Consider the following 22273-nt stretch of genomic DNA (forward strand, 5'->3'; position numbering starts at 1 on the left):
AATAGTATCACAAATGCATGAAGTAAAGTAAAATGTAAGAATATTTAAGAGTTTGGAAGAGACAAGTTAACAAAAGATTTAAAATGCAGAGAACTTCATATTTTATTCTCCAGGTTATAGAAAGCCAATGGAATTTCCTGAGTGGTTGGAAATATGAGGTAGTGAGAACACTTTGGAGGCTATTTCAATAGTTCAAATGAGAATTGAAGAGGACTTAAACAGGGGTCGTGGTTGTGTGAGTAAAGAGAAGGAAATGTATATGAGAGAGATTACAAAGATAAACAATACGATTTGGCACTAGAATGATATCTGGGGTAGGTGAGAGTGAGAAGTCCAAGGATGACAACAAAGTTGTGAGCCTGAATGATGGAAAAGAAGGAAGAACCCTCCACAACAAAGAAAAAATTGGAAAGAAGGGAGGGTTTTGAAAGGAAAGAGAAATGAGTGCCATTTGGGGTGATCTTAAAATACCTACAGAATATTAGGCATAAGATTGCCTAATTCAAGATACCTAGGTGGGAAGTTAGTATTATGAAATGGCTTTCAAACCATTCAATTCTTCTATAGTATGCTATTTTCTCTTAATATAACACTATTTTATATCATATGTGCATGTCACATTCTCATATGCAGTTTCATGAGGCAAAGATTGTACTACCCCTCCCAAACTTCAAATCTCCCCCAGCATTAGGTTAAGAGCTAGAAAGAACTTCAGAGGCAGATATAGCCCCCAATGCCTTCATTTTTCAAAATTAATGAACAATTGCTGAATTGAACATACTTTTTAATGACAATTATGAACTATGAAAGGAACACTGATATTTAGTAATGAAAAATCTGACAAAATTAGAAATCTCATTGATAATCAATTGAATCACTACATAATCATCTAAAATAAACTGTGGAATGGTTTGAATTATTTAAAAGTGATGTAAACAGAACATTTAGATGGTGAAAATATGCCAAGAAGATTTAGAATTTTATTAAAGATATGCTTTTGGTATGCTGTTCTTTATTATTACATGCTTAATTCTTCATATTTCTAGTGTACCTTTCAAAGCATTTTTAAGCACACAGTCAACTTCCCCTCATCCATCCAGAAAATATCTCTACAAATCTAGTAATAGTTATTTTACATAAAAAAATGAAACCCAATGAGATGTGCATTCTACCAACCTAGTCATGTATTAAGTAGAGAACACAAAAAAGAGAATTTTGAATTCTTGATTTCCAACCCATTAATTTACACTTTTACCTCTGAAGCATGTGAAAGCCACAGATGTAAACTGTTCTAGGACAAGCTTCTTGTCCTGTGAAAAGAAGCTCTAGACTTCAGTCAGGTTTGTTTTATGTGAAATTGTGGAGGTGAAAGAAGATGAACCATTGCAGCAACACATGAAAATAGAACTGAGAATGAGACCATATTCTTGAATTTCTGAGAAATTCTATCAGTATGGATATACATGTAAAGCCTATATTAGGTGATTTTCTGTCAGGGGGGAAGGGAGGGAGGGAGAAAAATGTAAAACTCAAAACTTTGCAAAAAGAGATTGCATATATTTGGAAAAGTAAATAAATAACCTTTTTTTAAAAAAGTAAAGAAACTCCTGCAGTGTTTACAGTAAAACTATATCTATGTTACTTCTTTCTACCTACCATATTGAATCAACATGGGCCTTCTCACTTTTCACAGTATGATTTTGCTTCAGTGAAGATTAAGCCTCATATTTTAGCAATGACCAAGCAGACTTTGCTATGGCAATATAGTAAAGTATCAACAACTTGGCCCACTTGATTCATCCTGATAAAAATTCAATATAGAAAGTCAAGAATGTCAGCATCATTTGCTGAGTGAGTTTAAATATAGGAAAGAACTAGAAGGGAAGACTAGAAATTAGAAACAGATTTTTTTTGACTTGTTTTTCAATATACTGTTGCCAACAAAGCAAGTTGGGAGAAGGAAGAAATAATTTATATTTGATTATATTAAATTGTAGGCAGAAGTAGTGATTTCACATTATGTATTGTGGCTATGATGAGGGAGACTGACATTAATCACCAGGATAAGGGAGTGCAGTTTATTCCTAATACTAGTTGTTTGCTTCAGTTTCCTAATTTTCAAAAATTATATTGATACTGCAACTCATCGCACTAATAAGATAACTGTAAGGAATAAGGAAAATTAATGTTTTGGGGGGAAAATGAAAACTGCTCAGAATATGCTGTGTCACCTTAATGTCTAAACAAGATTTTCCCCAAACTTTCTCTCAGAATTAGCCCTGCTTTTTCTATCTCATTGTGGTAGGTAAGTAATAGAAATTTTGAAATTTAAGTGTAGGAACTTCAGAAAATATTTATTGTTGTTAACAAAACTGAGTGCTGCTATCACACCAGTATAAAAGAATGATGGTGACTGCTTTTTAATTACATGTGCAAATTCAACAGGATAGCAGCAGCTTGTTATTTTTGTAGTGTCCCATCATGGCAAAAGGACAGGATTCAGAATGGCCACCCTAGAGATGCCAAGGCTTTCACTTACCACTCACTTATGCTATCTTCTCCAGACTGTTAGGTCTTGACATCCTCCCTACTGATTGGGCTTCTAAAACACAGGACCTGTTATTATATCATCTTATATGTGGTTTCAACCAATGTTAGAATATAAGCTCCTCACAGGCAAGGACTATCTCTTGTACAATTTAGCAGAATGTTTGGACATAGTATACCTTATGCCAACATTTAATAATTAAGCAATTGAAAAAAACTTTTGTAAGTGGATATGATGGATTATTACTGTGCTGTAAGAAAGGACAAATTAGAATAATTCAGAGAAGCCTGGCAAGACTTTTCTGAATTGATGCAGTCACATATATAGAATGTAGAAAACAATAAATAGAATTACAGTAATAATTTAAATGAAGAACAAAAAATGGAAATGGAACATACCTCTCAAATCTATTTGTCCAGATCTAATATTTCTCTCCACTTCCAATCTCATCTCCAACTGCCTATGAGATATCTCACACTACTAGACATCTGAAATTCAATGTGTCTAAAACTGAACCTTTGCCATTTGCAATTATTGCTGAAGGAATATTTCAAGCACCTAAGCTTATAGCCTAGAAAGGTATCATCCTAGACTCCTTGGCCCACCATGTCAATTAAGTTGTCAAGTCCTGTCCTTTCATTCTGGATTAAATCTCTAATATCCTCCTCTCCTCTAGCACCACTTGGTGCTGGTCCCCTCATTACTTCATGCCATGACTATTGCAATAGCCTGTTGGTTGGGCTCCCTGACTTACATCTCTCCCCAATTGGATCTCCCTCAAATTTAGCCAGACCACCTCCCTAATCAAATTCCATGGCTCCTTACTGTTCCTGAATCATCTTTAAAATACTCAGCTTGACTTTTAAAGCTTTCAAAACCTGGGCTCTTCCTACCTTTTTCCAGTCTTCCTCTATTATATTGCTCTCTACATACTCAGGTATCAAACAGCTCTGACCTCCTTATTGTTCCTCACATATGATGCTCCATCTTCCAAATCCAAGCATTACACTGGTTGTGCTCCAGCCCTGGAATGCTCTCCTTCCTTTTTGCCTCAGCTAAAGTCCCAACTGCAAGAAGCCATTCTCAGTCCTCTTTAATTGGAGTGCCTTCTTTCTAAGACTACTCTCCAGTTTATCTTGTATATGTATTATATCTACATCACTGTTTTCATGTTGACTCCCCCATTAAACTCTAGGATCCTTGGGAGTAAGGACTATTATTTGCTTTTCTTTTTATCCATAGCACTTCTGGTGCTCAACATATAAATGGTGCTTAATAAATGAAAACTGACTCACTAATCGACTCATAATCTTGTCCCTGAGGAAGAAATAGAAATGAGAAAGGAATATCTCTTCCATTTTTGTAGACATGGGAGCAACCAAGATGTGATACAGTGATCACACTACTGCTTTAGAGTCTAGAAAAACTGAGTTAAAATTTCAACTCTGACCCTACCTGTATGACATTGACCAAGTCACTTGGTCTCCCCTAAGCCTCAGTTCCATCATCTATAAAATATGAGGGTTGGATTAAATGACTTCTAAAGTTCCTTACAACTAAATCTATGATTCAATGATTTTCTGAGTATAGAACACTGCACATATCAATGTATATGTTGGTTAGTTTTATTGAATTTCTCTCTTTTTTTCCATTCTGTGTTATAAGAAAAGGGCACAAAAGAAGAATCAATTTGAAAACAAAAGTGCTATAAAAACCAAAAGGTAGGTTCCTTACAAGTTTTGACTAAATAAGAAGCCCTCGCTTCAAATAGTATTCCTCAACTAGATCATATTGAGGAAAAGAGATGGGCTCACTTTAGGTTCCTTAAGACAGTTAATACAATTCCTAATATTTGGAATATATCTGATACTTTCTTTAGCCTTTTAACATTAGTATTTAGTATTGTTGCAAGTCCTTTTACAATTCCATTGCCTAGTTGCCCTGATACTTGTCTTTAAATGCCACTATTGGAATCTCTTTCATAATCTAAATTGTGTAAATTGCATATTTGCAAGTATATTTCACTTAAAACCATTTAATTCAATTCACAGAATCAAAGAATTTTAGCATTAGAGGATACCTTAGCAATCATCTACTGTAACCCATACCCCAAAAGGAATTCATAACTATACCTGTTATGATATAACAGAAAGACAGGTCAGGTGGTCCAACTTCTTGAAGATGTCTAAGAACAAGCTCAGCTAAGCTCATTCTACTTTTGGACACCTCTGACTGGTCAAGAAGATTCACCATAAGTCTATAAAGGCCTCTTTATAATTTCCTGGTTCTACCCTCTTTGGCCACAACAGATAAGTCTAATATCTCTTTCATGTGAGTCTTGCAAATACCTGAAAGACAGTTATCATTACCCACATCCTAATCTTCTCTTCTCCAGTTTGGAAATCTTGAATTCCCTCAAGAGATCACATCATTTGATAAGGATACAATGCCTTTTACCATAATGGCTGTCCCTAAGCTTATCAATATCTTTCTTCAACCAGGGTGTCACCAACTGAAAAGAATCCACCAGAAGGGATCTGACCAGGGTTGGCAATGGTGGCAGTATCATCTTCCTTATTCCTATCACTATCCACTCTTAATTCTGCCCAAGTTCACATTTGCATTTCTGAATACGCTACACTTACATTGACTTTGCAGTTCACTAAAAGCTCATCTTTTGTTTTAGACAAATTGTCTAACTATGGCCCCTATACTTATATATACATATTTTTTTTTAGGTTTTTTTTGGTAAGGCAAACAGGGTTAAATGGCTTGCCCAAGGCCACACAGCTAGGTAATTATTAAGTGTCTGAGACCAAATTTGAACCCAGGTACTCCCGACTCCAAGGTTTATCTACTATGCCACCTAGCCACCCCTATATACTTATAAACTTACTTATAAACTTATAAACTATAAACTATACTTATAAACTTAATTTTCTTGAAATTAAATGCAAGACTTTCCATTTATCCTCATTGAATTTCATCTTATTAGATTCAGCTCAATGCTCTAGTCTTTAAAGATCTTTTTGGTTTCTGTTTCTGTCATCCAGTGTTATTAGCTATCCTCTGTAAGTGTAAGATATGCAAATATGATGAGCATCCTATACATAAGTTTATCATAGAGACTGAAAAAATTTTAAAACAGCATAGAACCAACTTTCCTGGATCCCATCAGCCAATGATTCATCTCTTGATGCTATTCAACTAATCCTAAATCTAAAGGCATCATATACTTGATCTATTCTCTATCCAATGCAGGGGGAGTGAGGTGAAGGGTGTTCCTGGTATACTGGATAGAGCTGGCCCTGGAATCAGGAAGACCCAAGTTCAAATCTGTTCTGAGACAGATTTGTGTGTGAACCTGAGGAAGTTATTTAATTGCTGTCTCAGTTTTCTTATCTGAGAAATTAGGATTAATAATGGCCTCACTTCACAGGGTTGTTGTGAGGATAAAATGAAATAATATTTGTGAAAAATGTTTGGCTCAAAGTAGCTATCTTCTAAATGCTTATTCCCTGCCTCCTTTTCAAATTCTTTGTTAAAATGGAGGTAAACAGGCCAGGAAAAAGATAAAGATAGAGATAGAAATCTATCTCTCTATCTTGGCGGATATTGGACATCTAGGACTATCTTGAGTACAGAAAAATAAAAATGAAATGAACCCTGCCCTCAAGGAATCCATATTATATGTGCAGAAATTCAGCACATATAAATAAGTAGATTATAAAGTAGATTAAGGAGGGAGAGAATACTAATAACTAAGGGAATTCTGGAAAAATTTATCAAATATTTGATACCTGAAGCAAATTTTGAAGAAGTGAAAATGAGGGAGTGCCCTCCACACATGGGGGAAAAAAAGGTTTGTACAAATCCTTGGAAGTAAAAAGTCAGAGTGTCAAGATGACAAAATAACTGGTAGTCCACTTTGGCTAGACCACAGTTGTAAAAGGAGAATGATGACATGTGAGCCCCAAATTCTAAGTAAGAAGTATCTTCCCAACTGTTTTCTATATGGATACAAAATGAATTTCATCTCCAAGCATCAGTGGCTGTGTTAGTTTGTATGTATTTGTTTGTTTTGAATTGAGTTCATTAAACTATGAACTCTTCAACGGCATGCCTTTTCAGATAAGTCTATGCCTGGTACAAGGCAGGGGTTCAATACATATTTATTGGCTCAAGGTGTCCCTTTCCTACTTAAGTATGAAATCTTTAATCATGATTATTTTTATCTTAATGATTACAATTGCATTTTATCTAGAAGACATGTTTCCATTTCCAAGAAATTTGTAAACTAACAGGGAAAATAAACTATGTGGGTGTACAATAACTAACGGGAAAATATTTTTCTAGATTAGTTTTTTCTCTAAGATTTCTGACACCTTAAAGATAGACAAGAACTGTCTTTTAGTAAATAAAAAGTCACATAAAGTACTTCTGAAAAAATATTTTGCCCAACATAAAAGTTTTCTATATAGAAAACTTTTTTTCCAATATATAAAAATGGGTCATAATTGAAAATTGATTTGTGGAAGGTCAATGATAAGAATGAAATTAAAAATAAAGAAAATAAAAGTTAAATTTGCTTTAGCAATTTAAAGGGTTTTAAAAAATGCTTCTAAATTAAAATCCTCAAAGGTATATATAAGTGAGATTCTCTAATATGAAATCATCAGCAGTCATATGCAAGAATTAACACTTGAGTTAAGAACATTTGGCCACTTAAAATCAGGAGGAAAAAACATAGAAACTAAGTGAAGCAGGTGGCAGGCACATGTTATGGGGGGCAGGGAGGCGGGGAGTGGAGTTTAGACTATGACCAGATCATAGCTTAAAGATAACATTTTTATGGGATAAAATTTAATGAACATGTGGAAATAGAAACTGCTCAGAAAACAGTGCTATTTCCATTTTAAATGACAATGATGGTTCTGCACCACCAGCTGTTTAGAGTTCATTGAGTGAGTATCTAGTTGATAAAGAGATAATTACCTCTTCCCTACAGGAGGTGAAGTGTTTCTCTTTCTACAGACACCTCTGATGAATGGCCATGAGAAAAAGAGAACAAAACTGCATGCCAAGATCAGTTTGATTCTTAATGGTCTCCTTAAAAACTTGATTTTCTATCTTTCCTAGTTTAACTGTAGGAAAATTTGCACCCTGAAATATACAATAACAGGGTGGCTAGGTGGCACAGTGGATAAAGCACTGGCCCTGAAGTCAGGAGTACCTGGGTTCAAATCCCGCTCAGACACTTAATAATCACCTAGCTGTGTGGCCTTGGGCAAGCCACTTAACCCCATTTGCCTTGCACAAATCCTAAAAATATATGTATATATACACATACACACACACACACAATAACACCAGATTATCATTTTGATTAACCTTCCCCAATCTTAGAATAAATAAAAATCGCTGCCCACAATAACTATGCTATCTACCACAGAAGAAGGAGGTGTTCAAAAGGGGAGGGAAGAGAGATTATAAGTACAACAACTTTGATCCAGTTATTCTTTTTGGTTATTAAAGAGCCTACTGTGTGAAAAACAAACATAATTGGAATCAGACAACTAATTAAGAAAAATGTCATAAACCAATCCTACTAATATGTGTTATCTCCACTTATTAAAATATAATAAGCTCATTGTGGGTAGGGGATGTTTTTGCTATTATATTTGTATCCCCAGTGCTTTAATTATTTATACATTCATTCACTAATGATGATTCTTGTTTTTATAGATATTCTGAGCTAATTGTCTCTACTTTTACAACCTCTTAACTATTAATATCTTCCCTATTAATTTAAGCTAACTGCTTAACTTAATCTTTACCTGAAGATATGTTATTCTCCTCTGGACCAGCTCTGTCAGATCTTTGGCTTCTTTTTCTCGCCAATCACCTGCTCCATCTGCTTGACTGAGGTAGTACAGATCTGTCATTATTGACCTATAAAAAGAAATCAACAACAGATAAATAACTCAAAATTATCAGATCAGAACTCTAGGTAAAATTGATAAATAAAATAAGTTTCTTACACAAATACACTGAACACCATATGGTAATCAAGATTTATTACATTTTTCACTATGGCTATGGGATCTTATAGTTGGCCTCTAATATCCACATACACACCTAATGAATTCTTAGTATAGAGGCAAACATTTATTCTTGGTATAAGATGCAGTCTACCTCGTAGGCCTTATCCCAGTGTTGAAGAGACACAAAAATCTTTTGATTTAACAGATCAAATATTATCTATGTCTATATTCAAAAGGCATCTTTTCCAGCTTCTACACATTGATCCTCAAATTGAGCCATCATGAGTAGCTGGAGAAATATGAAAAAGGAAAAGCTGTATCATAATTTAATTTATGTACCAATTTATGTATCAATTTAATGTCCTGACTGTGAGGAACTTGCCTAGATTGTGTACAATATAAATGAAACAGAAATAAGGTCAGAGAAAACTAAAGACAAGCAAGATAGAAAAGTTATAGGTTGAATATTCATATTGAATTTGTCATAGACTTAAAAATTAACCAGTACTCTAAAGAGACCTGTATTATCATGTGTAACAAGGACTGGCCAAAAAGTCCAGTTTTTATGAGCACATAGAGAGTGTCTCTGAGCAATTCCCCATGTGGAAAATGTGAAGGAGTCTGCTTCTGCGGAGGTAATGGAAGCATTTTGGAGACATCTGGATCATGAGAAGACTTCTTTTATTGGTTCTGAACTACCAATCAAGTAGCTGGAAGGAGCCCCTCTGATGAACTGCAGTTACATAGGGGGAACTAGAGGGGAGCCAGACATTCAAAAAGCAGTAGTCAACTTGGTTTCAATCTCTTCAGGTTTTACTCATTTCTTCCAGGCTGACTGCATTCCAGTGAGGAATGTATTCCAGTAAAGGAAGTATACATAGGTCCTCCTCACCTGAGGCTGAGACCTGAACTTGGTTCTTTTGTCTTAGTTAAACGAGACTAGAAATACTACATTTAAGCCTGATCCCTCTCTCACTCAGAGATCAAAGTGGAATAATGGAGGCTGAACCCCTGAGGTACTGGGGGGGGGGGGAATGTTTACACTAATATTCTTGAGATATTTTTTCCCCAATTGATATTTTATTTAATTTTTCCAATTACATGTTATGAAAGTTTTTCAACATTCATCCACATGCATATGCATATATTTAAGTTACATAATTTCCTTTTACCTTCTACCCCCCTCCCCTCACTGGCAAATAGTCTATATTTAACATGTTTGTTTACAGATTAGTCATTTTCTCTATGAAGAATTAGGATGAAGGGAAAAGAAAGAAAACCATAATTTAGGTAAGAAAATATAAGAGAAATTTTTAAAAAGTGAATATAGAGGGTGGCACAGTAGATAGAGCACTGGCCCTGAAGTCAGAAGGACCTGAGTTCAAATTTGACCTCAGACACTTAATAATTGCCTAGCTGTGTAACCTTGGGCAAGTCACTTAACCCCATTGTCTTAAATAAATAAAAAAAAAATTTTAAAGTGAATGTAGTATTCGTTCAGATTCTTAGGGCTTTTATTATGTTTTGATTTGTTTTCCTTCCTGTGGATGTGGAAAGCATTGTCCATAACAGATCTCCCAAGTGTCTGAGCTCTCTGGACTGCTGAGAGGAGCCTGCATCCATCAAGACTGATCAACTCACAATGTTGTTGTTAATGTGTATAATGTGCTACTGGTTTTGCTCCTTTCACTCAGCATCACTTCCTGGAATTCTTTCCATGCTTCTCTGGATAGAGTCTGACCACTCATTGTTTCTTATAGGACAACAGTACTCTATAACATTCATGTACTGTAACTTGTTCAGTCATTCCCCAATTAATGAGCATTTCCTCAATTTCCAATTCTTTGTCACAACAAAAAGAACTATTATGAATATTTTGGAACATGTGGGAATTTTTTTTTTCTTCTGGATATAGGCCTAGTAATGGTAGTGTTGGGTCAAAGGACTTAATCAATTTTATTGCTCTTTAGACATAGTTCCATATGGCTCTTCAGAATGGTTGAATCAGTTCACAATTCCACCAACAATTCTTGAGATATCTTATAAACAAATACCCCTTTATGAATGCTAATTTATGTAACAGATTAAGTGGAAGTAGGATATAAGTCATTAGCAAGCAGCTTGGGAAGGACCACACCAGAATGGAGGCTAAAGTCTGAGAAAAGAGATATCACAACCACTCAGTGGTACCCTGAGAGGCAATGATGCCAGTCTTAGTTTGGGAGAATAAGGCAAAAGATAATTTGGAAATGCCTATTTTATTTGGTATTTATTAAGTTCAGATTATATTTATGTATTTTAAAAGTCAGTAAGAATTCTAAGAAATAAAGCAGGGTAACAGGCATAAGGAATAGCTAGGGGTTAAAGTAGATAGAGTACTGGGCTTGAAATCAGGAACATTTATCTTTATGAGTTCAAATCTGACCCTAGGACTCCTAAATGTGTGACCCTAGGCAAGTCACATAACTCTATTTGCCCTTGTTCCTCATTCTAAAATGAGCTGGTGAAGGAAATGGAAAACCCCTCCAGTATTCTTGCCAAGAAAAACCCCAATGTAATTACCAAGAGTTGGACAAGATTGAAATGACTGAATAACAATAACAAAAACATGTTTACAGCTAAGTCTTCTCTCTTCTTTGGGGAATCTCTTAATCTTTCTTCAGGCCTGAAGCACAAAGGCATCTGTTTCTGGATAATGATATACTTGCTGTTCCTTATGGAGAACCCCATTTCCCATCTCCACACCTTGGCAGAAGTTGATCCTTAGAACCAGAATTCTTTCTCTCTCATCCTCTGATTCTTGAAATTTAAAGATTTAAAACAAATGTTACCTGCAGAAGGTCTTCCTATGTTCCTACCTACTTGAGTCTTCCCCTGCTCTATGTATCTATTTAATTACATATTGTTTCCCACATTTCTAGGTAAGCCCCTGAAAAATTTACCTACAAATGTGTTTTTGTGTTTCTGTTTTTCTTTGTATTGTTTAGCACAGTAAAAGTTTAATAAATACTTTTTGACTGGACAACATAAACAAGCATGAAAACCAGGAAAAAAAGAGTGAAGCTGAGAATGAACTCTCCAGGCACGACCTGGAAAGATTCCTGTGCATCCATGAAGTCCAAGAATGGGAGCTAAGAGCCTCAAAGAGCTGCTGCCAAATGGAGATATTGACAGTGGTGATTGGGACACATAGGGGAGATTGGAACCTGTGAATCTTGTCTTACTAGTACCAAAGCGTCTAATGTGGCAGGAAAACCATATGCTTCAGGGAGTAACAAGACAAAGTGTCAAAAAGGAAAGGAAAAACCTACAGACCTTGTCTCTGTTCTACCTAAGAGGTCCCTGTGTTATAATAACCCAGACCTTGGGGAGAGAGCTTGGTGTAATAGAAAGAGTTCTGAATTGTGAGTCAGAGGAGATGGTTTGAGGAGAAGATTTTACTGTCTATACCTTACCTGTATTAACTTTGAACAAGCCCTCAAACCTCTCTTGGCTCAAGTGTTCATATTTGTAAAAGGAAGGGGTTGGACTCATTCTAATCTATGACCCTCTGCTGGTAACATATTTAGTCCTGGGGGAAAGAAAGGATCCACAAGGAAGAGAGAAGGTGTAATGTCCTCTTTAAAAGGAAGAGGCTGTTGTTTGATTGCTAAAGTACTCACAAAAACCTGTTCTTTGTTTTTGGAGAGGATAAAATTTGTCCTATATTCAACAAATTGTTAGGAATGGCTGTAGGGAAGCTAGAGGACCTTTGTACCACCTAATTTAGATATGTCTCTACTGTTTTCATTAAAGAAAGTCAAATAAGCACATTGGCAAGAGTCAGAAGAAATAAACCAGAAAAGATCTCTGGAAAGCAACTAATACTTTTCCCTCTTCTTATATCCAAGTCAACACCAGCTCATCCCTTAAATCTCTAGTTATGTATTGGACAATATCAATATCTGGAACATTGACTTGGAAGAGATTTAATTTTTAAGATATACTCCAAGCACTATTGATATAATAGAATAGAATGACCAATGTAAAGCTGGAAGGGTTCTTAAAAGTTCACCTAGACCAGTCATGTTAAAGTCAAATAGAAATTAGCACCATTAAATTGGTACATAAGAGTTCTTACAGGCTACAAATTGATCTAGATTTAAAATGTAATATTCTCTGTAGTATACTGAGTTTTTGTTTATTTTGTTAAATATGTTCCAACCATATATAAATCTGGTTCAGGTCACACCTGAGAGTGCTGTGAGCCACATACAGGTTGTAGGCCACCTGCTTGGTATCTCCCCCTCATTTTAGAAGGGAACTAGAGTTCATTGAGGTCATTTAATTGACCCAAAGTCAAGTAAATCAGCAGGGTGATGCTACATCAAATACTTCCAAAAAGTTTATGACTGAATGCAGGGTAGAGTAGTGGGGAGAGCATGTACACAAGTAATAATTAATACATCAGGGTATGCAACTAATGTAAATGAGAGGTTCAAGAAAAATACTATTCATAATCTGAAGAGGGAGAGATGACTTTCATCAAGGGAAGATAAAAGGCTGATATCTGAACAGCAATGAAATAAGGAAGGAAAGGGTTTCAACAGAAAGAAATGCAGAGGGAGCCTCTATTAAGTACAGATACTACATGAACAAAGGCAGAGGTATAATAAAGGAGGATGAAAACAAGGGATATAAAATAAATACAACAATTACTGAGGAGATGGCATTGTGAAGATTTTATTATATTGGGTGGGAAGAACAGGTGAGGTTGTTACAAAAGCACCTAAACTAGTAAGGTGAAAGATGCTAATAAGGTTGGATCAGAAGGACTTGGTCACTTACTTTACAATAAATAAAGAAATTAAGGGGAGATAAGCTTTGGAAGAAAATTTCTGTATTAATAAAAAATGTAATATTAGACATGAAAAAGAAAAATCTGAGTTTGGATTTGGAGAGAATGTTAGAGAAAGAGATCTGGGAATCATCTGAAGATGATCAAATATGTGATGAGAAATATATGAATCATAGGAGCTATGAAAGTAATTTGGGTCAAAGGGAGGATTTTTTGTTGTTTTGGGGGTTTTATATGCATAATATTTTATCCCCTTTTCCTCAAATTACTTGGGAAAACAATTTTTAAAACTTTAAAAAAAAGTTTTGAATTCCAGATTCTTCTTCTTCTTCTTCTTCTTCTTCTTCTTCTTCTTCTTCTTCTTCTTCTTCTTCTCTCTCTCTCTCTCTCTCTCTCTCTCTCTCTCTCTCTCTCTCTCTCTCTCTCTCTCTCTCTCTCTCCTTTCTGCCCCTCCCTTAGACAGTAAAAAATCTGCTAAAGTTTATACATGTGCAATCATGACAAACAGTTCCATATCAGTCATATTTTTAGCATAGATGTTTGTGAGATGAGTGGAGAGGGTAAGGACAGAAAAGGAGAAAATGCAAATATGTAAGAGTGGATGACTGATAAAGCAAGATTGTCATGGAGAAAAAGGGGTTAAGATCCCTATGAATAAAGACTCTCAATATGACATAGCTATAGAATTTTAGAATTACTGCCAAATTTCTCTGTGATACAGAATAACAGAATTAAATCTGGAAAAAACACTGGAGACCAATTTTACAGATTAAACAGAAACACTAACATTAGAAGAATTGTCCAGAGTCTCAAAGTCAATAGGTATCTGAGGCAGGACACTAACTCAATTTCTAACTCCAAGGTCAACATTTTAACCACTTTATCACCTAGTTTTCATTCTATCATGACCAGTAGAGGTGATGTTTAAAGGGCCAAGATATAGTAGGAAATAAAGTATGAATAAGAGAAAATAATGCAATGGTCAAGACTCTCTCTCTCTCTCTCTCTCTCTCTCTCTCTCTCTCTCTCACACACACACACACACACACACACACACACACACACACACACACACACACACAAACACACAGAGAGAAAAAGAGACAATTTGCCATGCAGGTGATTAGAATAATTAGCCCAAGAGGCTCTATCAGCCTCCTCCAGAGACTACTCACAATCATACAGACAGTCAAATAAAGAGCATTGTAAGCTGCTAGTTCCATAATCATCACTTCTCATACAAAAAATAATCTACATTGAATTGTGAAGGCTGGTACCATCACCAAATATTGTCCTAGCTAAAATTTCCTTCTCCCCAAAGACCTTCTGATTAGGTACTATGAATGCCATTGATCTTTAATAGCACCTTTAATTACTGTTCCCAAGAATGACCCACTATAAACATTTCTTAAGAGTTCTGAAAGAAAGAGTATATAGATAAACATGAATATGTATATATATATATATGTTTATCTGTATACATACACTTTTATCACATACAATATACACATGGCATAATATACGCAACATATGTAATACACAGGGTGACATAATGTGCTATACTATATATGTGTGTGTATGTGTGTGTGTGTGTGTGTGTGTGTGTGTGTATATATATATATATATATATATATATGAATTTTGTTCAGTTGTTTTCAGTGATGCCCAACTCTTCATAAACCTCATTTGGGATTTTCTTGGCAGAAATACTGGAGTGTGTTGCCATTTCTACCTCCAGCTCATTTTAAATGAGGAACTGAGGCAAACTGAAGATTAGTGACTTGACCAAGTTATCAAAATTCGGTAGTGTCTGAGGTGAGGTCTGAACTCGGGAAGATGAATCTTGCTTTCTCCAGGCAAGGTACTTTGATACAGATACACATACACACACACACACACACACACACACACACACACACATATACAAACACACTATATATATATATATATATATATATATATACACACACACATACACACACACATATATATATATATATATCCATATATATGCATATATCCAATTCTTTCATTTTTTAGTACTTTAAGGTTTGCAAAACAATTTAAACATGCTAACTCATTTCATGCCTTTAAACAATCCTGTGAGATGGAGAAGTTAGGTAGAGTTAACATTTTAACCTTGTGATTAAAAACAAAAAAATGATCAGCCCTCATGTGCTGTCACCACAGCCTTATTTCCCATTACACCCATGCAGAAGGTCAATAAGGATCTACTGTAGTATACCAACATAGACTTAGTATACCTGAATTCATACATTTATTTTTAAACTAAGGAGTAATTCATTTAAAAGCAGTGGTCTCCTACTAAAGGGAGCACTTTATACCATTATTGTTATTTTTTATGGCAGCATGTTTCTCCCCAGATTTCACATTTACCTTTCAAGAGCTAAAAATGAACTATTATATTGATACATCAAGTAAAACCATTACATTGTCCATAGCTAACACATAATGCCTTGTAATAGTTCCACTGAATAAAGCAATACCATTAATAATAAACACATGCATGTTAAAAATAGCTGCCATAATGGTTATAAATGTAGAGCCTATATTAGATTGCTTTTTGTCAGGGAGAGGGAAGGGCAGGGAGGGGGAAAAAATTTAAAACTCAAAACCTTACAAAAAAATGATTAATGAAAACTACCATTGCATCTAGTTGGAAAAAACAAATAAATAAAATATTTAAATTTTTAAAAAATGCCACAGTTAAGAATACTGAGGCCAAATTGCATGCTTAAATTAAAAATGGATTAACACCATACAATGGCCTGACACAACAGGGTTGTTGTTAGCAGGTGCTGCATTTTAAGCATGTGTATAATGTGTTCACATTATTCACTAACAAGCAACTTTATAGCTTAGTTATTTCCATTTTCACCATCCATAAACAAGCTAACAGAAAAATATGATGATTAATCATATTTTTCTTACTTATTATTCTCAGTTAAGAATCTGTTCATTTTCTGTTAGTGACAAAGTGATTTTAGTAGAAAAGCAAAAAGCTTCAGTTTTCTCCTCTCCTTAGGTCATCCAGGAGTTATAACACTCAAAGGAGAAACAATGTGCATGTGTAGATTGGATGCAGGGAAATGATGTAGAAAACTGTGAATTAGCAGAAACAAAATCTTTCCAATGAGTGGAGGTCTCTGTCCTTGACATTCTGCCTTCTTGGACATGGTTATTGTGTCTAATATAAAAAGATCACACCCCAAGCATCACCCTCTGTCCAGCCTACAATAGAAGCATGGCCCCTTCAGCTGTCTCACTTCTTTCAGCCTGGGTTTCACCATGTGGCCTCATCTCTTTCATCTCATCTCATCTCTCTCTCTCTCTCTCTCCCTTTCTCTCTCTCTCTCTCTCTCTCTCTCTCTCTCTCTCTCTCTCTCTCTCTCTCTCTCTCACTACTCTGTGAATCAAAAATGGAAGAACATGACAAGAATTGACCGAGATATGAAGCATAAATGGATTGTGAGTTGTACTGAAATAAGGAAATGCCCCATCAGTGAGAGAAGACAAATCCACTGACATGCTGAATCATTTACTATTTACAAAGTCTTGATTCTAGGCTTACAACATCAACAGTCATTTTCTCTACACTCACACAGCAAGCACCCAAATTCAGGCCCTCATTACACCTCACCTGGGCTATTGAATGAACTTTTTAACTTAAAAGTTTCGATCCTGCTTAAAGTCTCTATCCTCTCTAATACAGCTTCTGCCTAGTCTTCTTAAACCACAAGTCTGATCCATGTCATTCTCCTGTTCAAGACTATCAGGGGTTCTGTGGGATAAAATACCAACTTCTTATCTTGGCATTTAAAAACCTTTTACAAACCTGTGCTAACAGGCATTAATGATTTCCCTTCAAGGGAAATTTCCCTACATTCTGGTCAACCTGGCCTACTTGCTATTCCCCAACTTAGGCATTACATAACAATTCTCTCTGCTTTTGCATAGGCTGCTCTCCATCCTTAAGCCTGGAATTCATTCTCTCATCACTTCCATTTCTTAATATCTTTACTTCCTTCATGACTCAATTAAGTACCTCCTCCTACTAGAAGTCTTTCTTAGTCTTCTTATTTGTTCAGATTCTGCCCTTCCAAAGATCTTGGATTTACCTATCTATTTACATATTGTATTTCCCCTTAGAATGTAAGCCTATCGGGATAAAATTATTTTCTTTATATTTATATTCTCAGAAAAATTAATTAATATCAGCTTAATTGAATAAAAGTCTTGAATGGTCAGGATAGGGATAGTTAAGCAAGTGAGAAAGGAATTTCAGCAGGTAAAATAGCTTGCATTTTTTTGTGCATTTCTATAACAGTAATAATTACCATATATACGTAAGTCCATGTTTGGTATATTATCAAATCATAAGAAACATAAGAGGAATTCAAAGAAACATGGGAAGAGTTATATATACGAAACAGCATTAGAAAAAAAATCATAAATACAGATTACAATATTGTAAATGAAAACAAAAATGATGCCGAATGACATGATTATAATGACCAACCTTAATTTAAGAGGAAAGGGTAAATGCACATGAAACCCTGACCCCCCCCCCAATTTCTTGTGAGTTGGAAAACTGGAAGACATCTTCTGCCACATATACTATCAGAAGAGGCTAATCTATCAGCTGGGTTTGTTTAACTGGGTTTTTTTCTTTGTTTTGAGGGAAAATTCATGGGGGTTGGCAGGAAGAATAGGGATTAGATTAGAGGATTAGAGGGATTAGATTAGGAGTGGGAGGAAGAATAGGGATTAGAAGTGACTATGATGTCAAAAAAATCAAAAACACTTTGAAAGATAAAAAAGAAATTATTTGGTGAGGTGATAGAATGCAAAACTAGGGCAGAAAGAAATTAGAATTGAGAATGAGGAAGGAGTGAAAAAGGGGGTAATTAGAATTTGGACAGGGGTAGTAGTGACTCAGAAAGGAGAAGGAGCAAATCTGAGAGATGCTTCAAAGCCAAAGACTGAAGAAGCATGGTGGCAATTGACTTGATATAACTGTTGAAGACAATAAATTCAAAGATGATTCTAAAATTTTGTGCTTATGTGACAAGAATAGGACATGCAAAGATACAGTCAATTACTTAATGTGCATTACCTAACTCGGAAACACATTAAATACATTATCTTTCAAAGCCTTAGCAATCATATATCTTTGAGGGAGTAAATCTCCATCAATAGTTTAATAAACTATTAACAATATATTTCAGGAGTTTTAATTTTACTTGAAAACAAACATGATTTTTTTCCCTGTTCTTTTCTTTTTTCTTTTGTTGCCTTCAAAAATACTATTTGTAAAATAAGAAGGTTCTTGGGGAGGAAATACTGAAGGAAACTGTGTTGATGTAAAATAACAAAACATCAAAATTAACTTAATTTTGAAAAAAAGATAAAAGCTTACATGAATACAAAACTTTATGGCAGCAAAATACTTTCTGTTCACTATTTAGGAAACAAAGAAGATGACATCTGAAGAGAAGAACCATAGGTTCAAATAAGCATTTTGAGAAAAGGTACAAAAGAATATTTTCATTTCAAATGTATCATTTTATTAGAAATGAAAATATTCGTGAAGAATTGACCATATGTATCAGCAATCTTGCTGATTCAAATGTGTCCTTGTGAATCATGTGACATAAGAACTATATTACAAACATAAAATCATCAAATGCCCAAGTAAAACACAGCAAGCCCAAGAGAATGACTATCAATGATAAGCAAACTAATTATCTTACATTTAAGTTGTTACTACTGTACTCAGGCTAAAATAATTATTATAAAGGTTTTAATTATTAGGGATTATCATCACATCAGAAAGTAGTATCTTGAGCCTAACAAAGAGAACTTGTTCTCTTTTTTCTTTCCAGGAATAAGCAATGCTATGATGGTGGTGGTTGTTCAGTCATATTTCAGTTGTGTTCAACTCTTCATGTCCCTATTTGAGGTTTTCTTGACAAAGGTACTAGAGTAGTTTGCCATTTCCTTCTCCAGTTCATTTTACAAATGAGGAGACTGAGGCAAACAGGGATAAGTGGCTAGCTCAGGATTATACAACTACTAATAGTTGAAGGCCAAATTTTAATTAGGGAAAATGAATTTTACTGGTTACAAGTCTAACAACATTGTCATCTACTTGCTCTGGTTGACTTGTTACCATTTTAAGTCTTTGTTGATTTGTTATTTCAACATTCATTTCTGGATATATGCCTTTTTTGCTGGCCCCCACCCTCTTCTAAAAAGAACAATATTTGTTTCACCTCCTTAAGTTTGTGATTCCTCTAGCTGTTTGTATACTAAAAAAAAAGTTGCATTGCTATTTTGACACATTCTCTTATAATCAGAGTTTGTTCTTGCTTTCTTATCAAGAGAACTAAAGACATTGGCAAACCAAGCCTCAGTGGCTAATTGTTCAGGTTTTGATAGCTCAGAATAAGTATAAATTGTTTTTGGGACTGATCTTAAACTTGGGAAGATCAACCCCTCTTATAATGAAACCTTTGTATTGGTGAATTGAGCTATCTATTGTCTCAACTGCTAACCAACCCTTAGTCATGAAATGGACAAGGCCTCAGACAAACTGAGACCAAGGAAAAACTTTAATTTACAAAGGCCAAGGTTATCCACTACATCCTAGAAAGGAGTTAGCAGAGCAAACATGGCTCCTCGTTAAGGTTTTTTTCTGAACACTTCAATTCTTTTCTGAAGAACTCAATCACTTAGACTCTGTTTTCCTTAGGTCATCATCAATAAAATGAGGGAGGATACCCTGGACAAGGAAATGACAAACCATTCAGCATCTTTGCCAAAAAAATTCCATTGACAAATGGAAGAATTGGACATAAATGAACAACTGTATAACATCAAAAACAAAAACTTTTCAAATAGGGAACACAGACTTTCAGGTTGGAAGTATGAGAACATAAACCACCCTGTGTTAGCTCAAACATCAATGCTTTGCCAGTATCCTGATATTTCTCCATATATGTGAAAACAAGAAAGTTAAAAGAATATTAAATTACATTTTAAAAAATATATTCTCTTAAGTAAATCTTTTGAATAGGTCTTAAAAAACAACATTTAGCATTTTTCAGCCATTAAAAAACTCTTTGAAGACCAGATGATAAGGATTTACATTAGTTAAGAAGGGGGGGGGGGGGTGTAGCTAAGTGGCAGTAGATAAGAGCCCTGGAATCAGGAGCACTTGAGTTCAAACCTAAACTCAGACATTTAATTGCCTAGCTGGGTGACCTTGGACAAGTCACTTAACCCCAATGCCTTAAATAAAATTTTAAAAGCTTTAAAAAAAAACATGGCCCCTAATACAAATATCACTCTATTTTTTTTAAATCAGCAAAAACTGCACATTAAAACATATATAGCAAAATAAACCTAAGTTAGAACAGTACTTCTAAGCCAAAAGACACTGTCCATTCAATCCCTCAACAAAAATGTTCCCAAGTTCTTATTATGTGTATACGGTTGAATGGAATGGCTATTGATCCTGATGCATCTTTACAAAAAATAAAGGGGTGTAAATCAGATTACCTGCTGTCCTAGGGTAGAAGAAAGGAACAGTGGCAGGGAGAAAACTTTACAAAAATGAATGCTAAAAACTATTTAAATATAAGTGAAAAAGTAAATTAAAATAAAAAACAATCATATTTAGTGAAATACAAAGACTCAATAACAATGGTGACACAAATAATACTGAATAATACTAATAACACTGAATAATACTAAATAACACTGCATAATACTATCCACAAGAATTTAATTCTTGACAACAAAAAGAGAAAATTCAAGGGCCTGCAAAGAGATTATGTGACCTGACTATTAACAGATGAAATCAAAAAATAATGCATAGCAGGATAAGCCTAAGAAGAGGTTTACTATATCTGAAAAAATCTCAAAGCATTTTGAAGTTAATAGATATGGATCAATTATCATGTGAGAAACTCATCCAGAATGATATAACTTTGAATTTAGAACATAATATAAACACACTATAAAGAATATATATCATTTCATGGACTAGAACAGTTATTCACTAATTACTAATTCAAGATATGAAATGTTTCACTGTTGTTCATGTTAATGTTTCATTGTTACCTGATCATTTTAACCAAAGCCCGTCCTTGTTTTGACATGCATATTTTCTTGTCTCACTGTCATATTTCTGATCACCAAGTGTTGAAAACTTTAAGTCATTTTAAACAGACACACATACACACACATACAGAGTTATCAAACCTGTCAATTGCATCTTTTACTATATATCCACTACTCCTGACCTTTTCATTCCTGTAAACAATCCCTAATCCATGCTCTCATTAGCTCTCAACAGTACTACTGTAACTACCTCCTCATTGGTTTCACCAATCCAATATAATCTACAGAGATGTCAAAGTGATATTTTTTAACCACAGAATTTTTTAATTTTTTTGCAAGTGAACTTTACTATTACTATTATTACAATAAATTTGTTATAATAGTAAATATTAACCCCCAACCCCTCCATAAGAACATGAGAAACCTCAAGAACAGTGAGAGAGAGAGAGAGAGAGAGAGAGAGAGAGAGAGAGAGAGGAAAAATGTACTTCAGTCTGTGTTCAGATTCCAATGGCTTTGTCTCTGGGGTGAGTTGCTTTCTTTATCATAAACCAGAGAAGATGCTTTGATATTTTTCCCATAGTTGCTACTCTCATTTATTTTCTCTCTCTCTCTCTCTCTCTCTCTCTCTCTCTCTCTCTCTCTCTCTCTCTCTCTCTCTCTCTCTCTCTCTCTCCCCCTTTCATCTTGGCCCTG

At 34.9% G+C, this 22273-nt stretch overlaps 1 protein-coding gene and 1 long non-coding RNA gene across 3 annotated transcripts in view; both read right to left on the reverse strand.

Annotated features, from left to right (window-relative positions):
- Nucleotides 1-22273, reverse strand: part of LOC141522575 (uncharacterized) — a 369684-nt gene that overhangs the window by 120235 nt on the left and 227176 nt on the right. The gene's annotated exons all lie outside the window — the stretch shown is intronic.
- Nucleotides 1-22273, reverse strand: part of FUT8 (fucosyltransferase 8) — a 268893-nt gene that overhangs the window by 105490 nt on the left and 141130 nt on the right. For both annotated transcript variants that reach the window (XM_074236102.1, XM_074236101.1), the window contains exon 5: nucleotides 8386-8500. In XM_074236102.1, coding sequence (XP_074092203.1) covers nucleotides 8386-8500 — 115 coding nt within the window. The remainder of the gene's footprint in view (nucleotides 1-8385; nucleotides 8501-22273) is intronic.

This window comes from Macrotis lagotis, chromosome 4 (genome assembly GCF_037893015.1).
Source record: "Macrotis lagotis isolate mMagLag1 chromosome 4, bilby.v1.9.chrom.fasta, whole genome shotgun sequence".
NCBI lineage: Eukaryota > Metazoa > Chordata > Mammalia > Peramelemorphia > Peramelidae > Macrotis > Macrotis lagotis.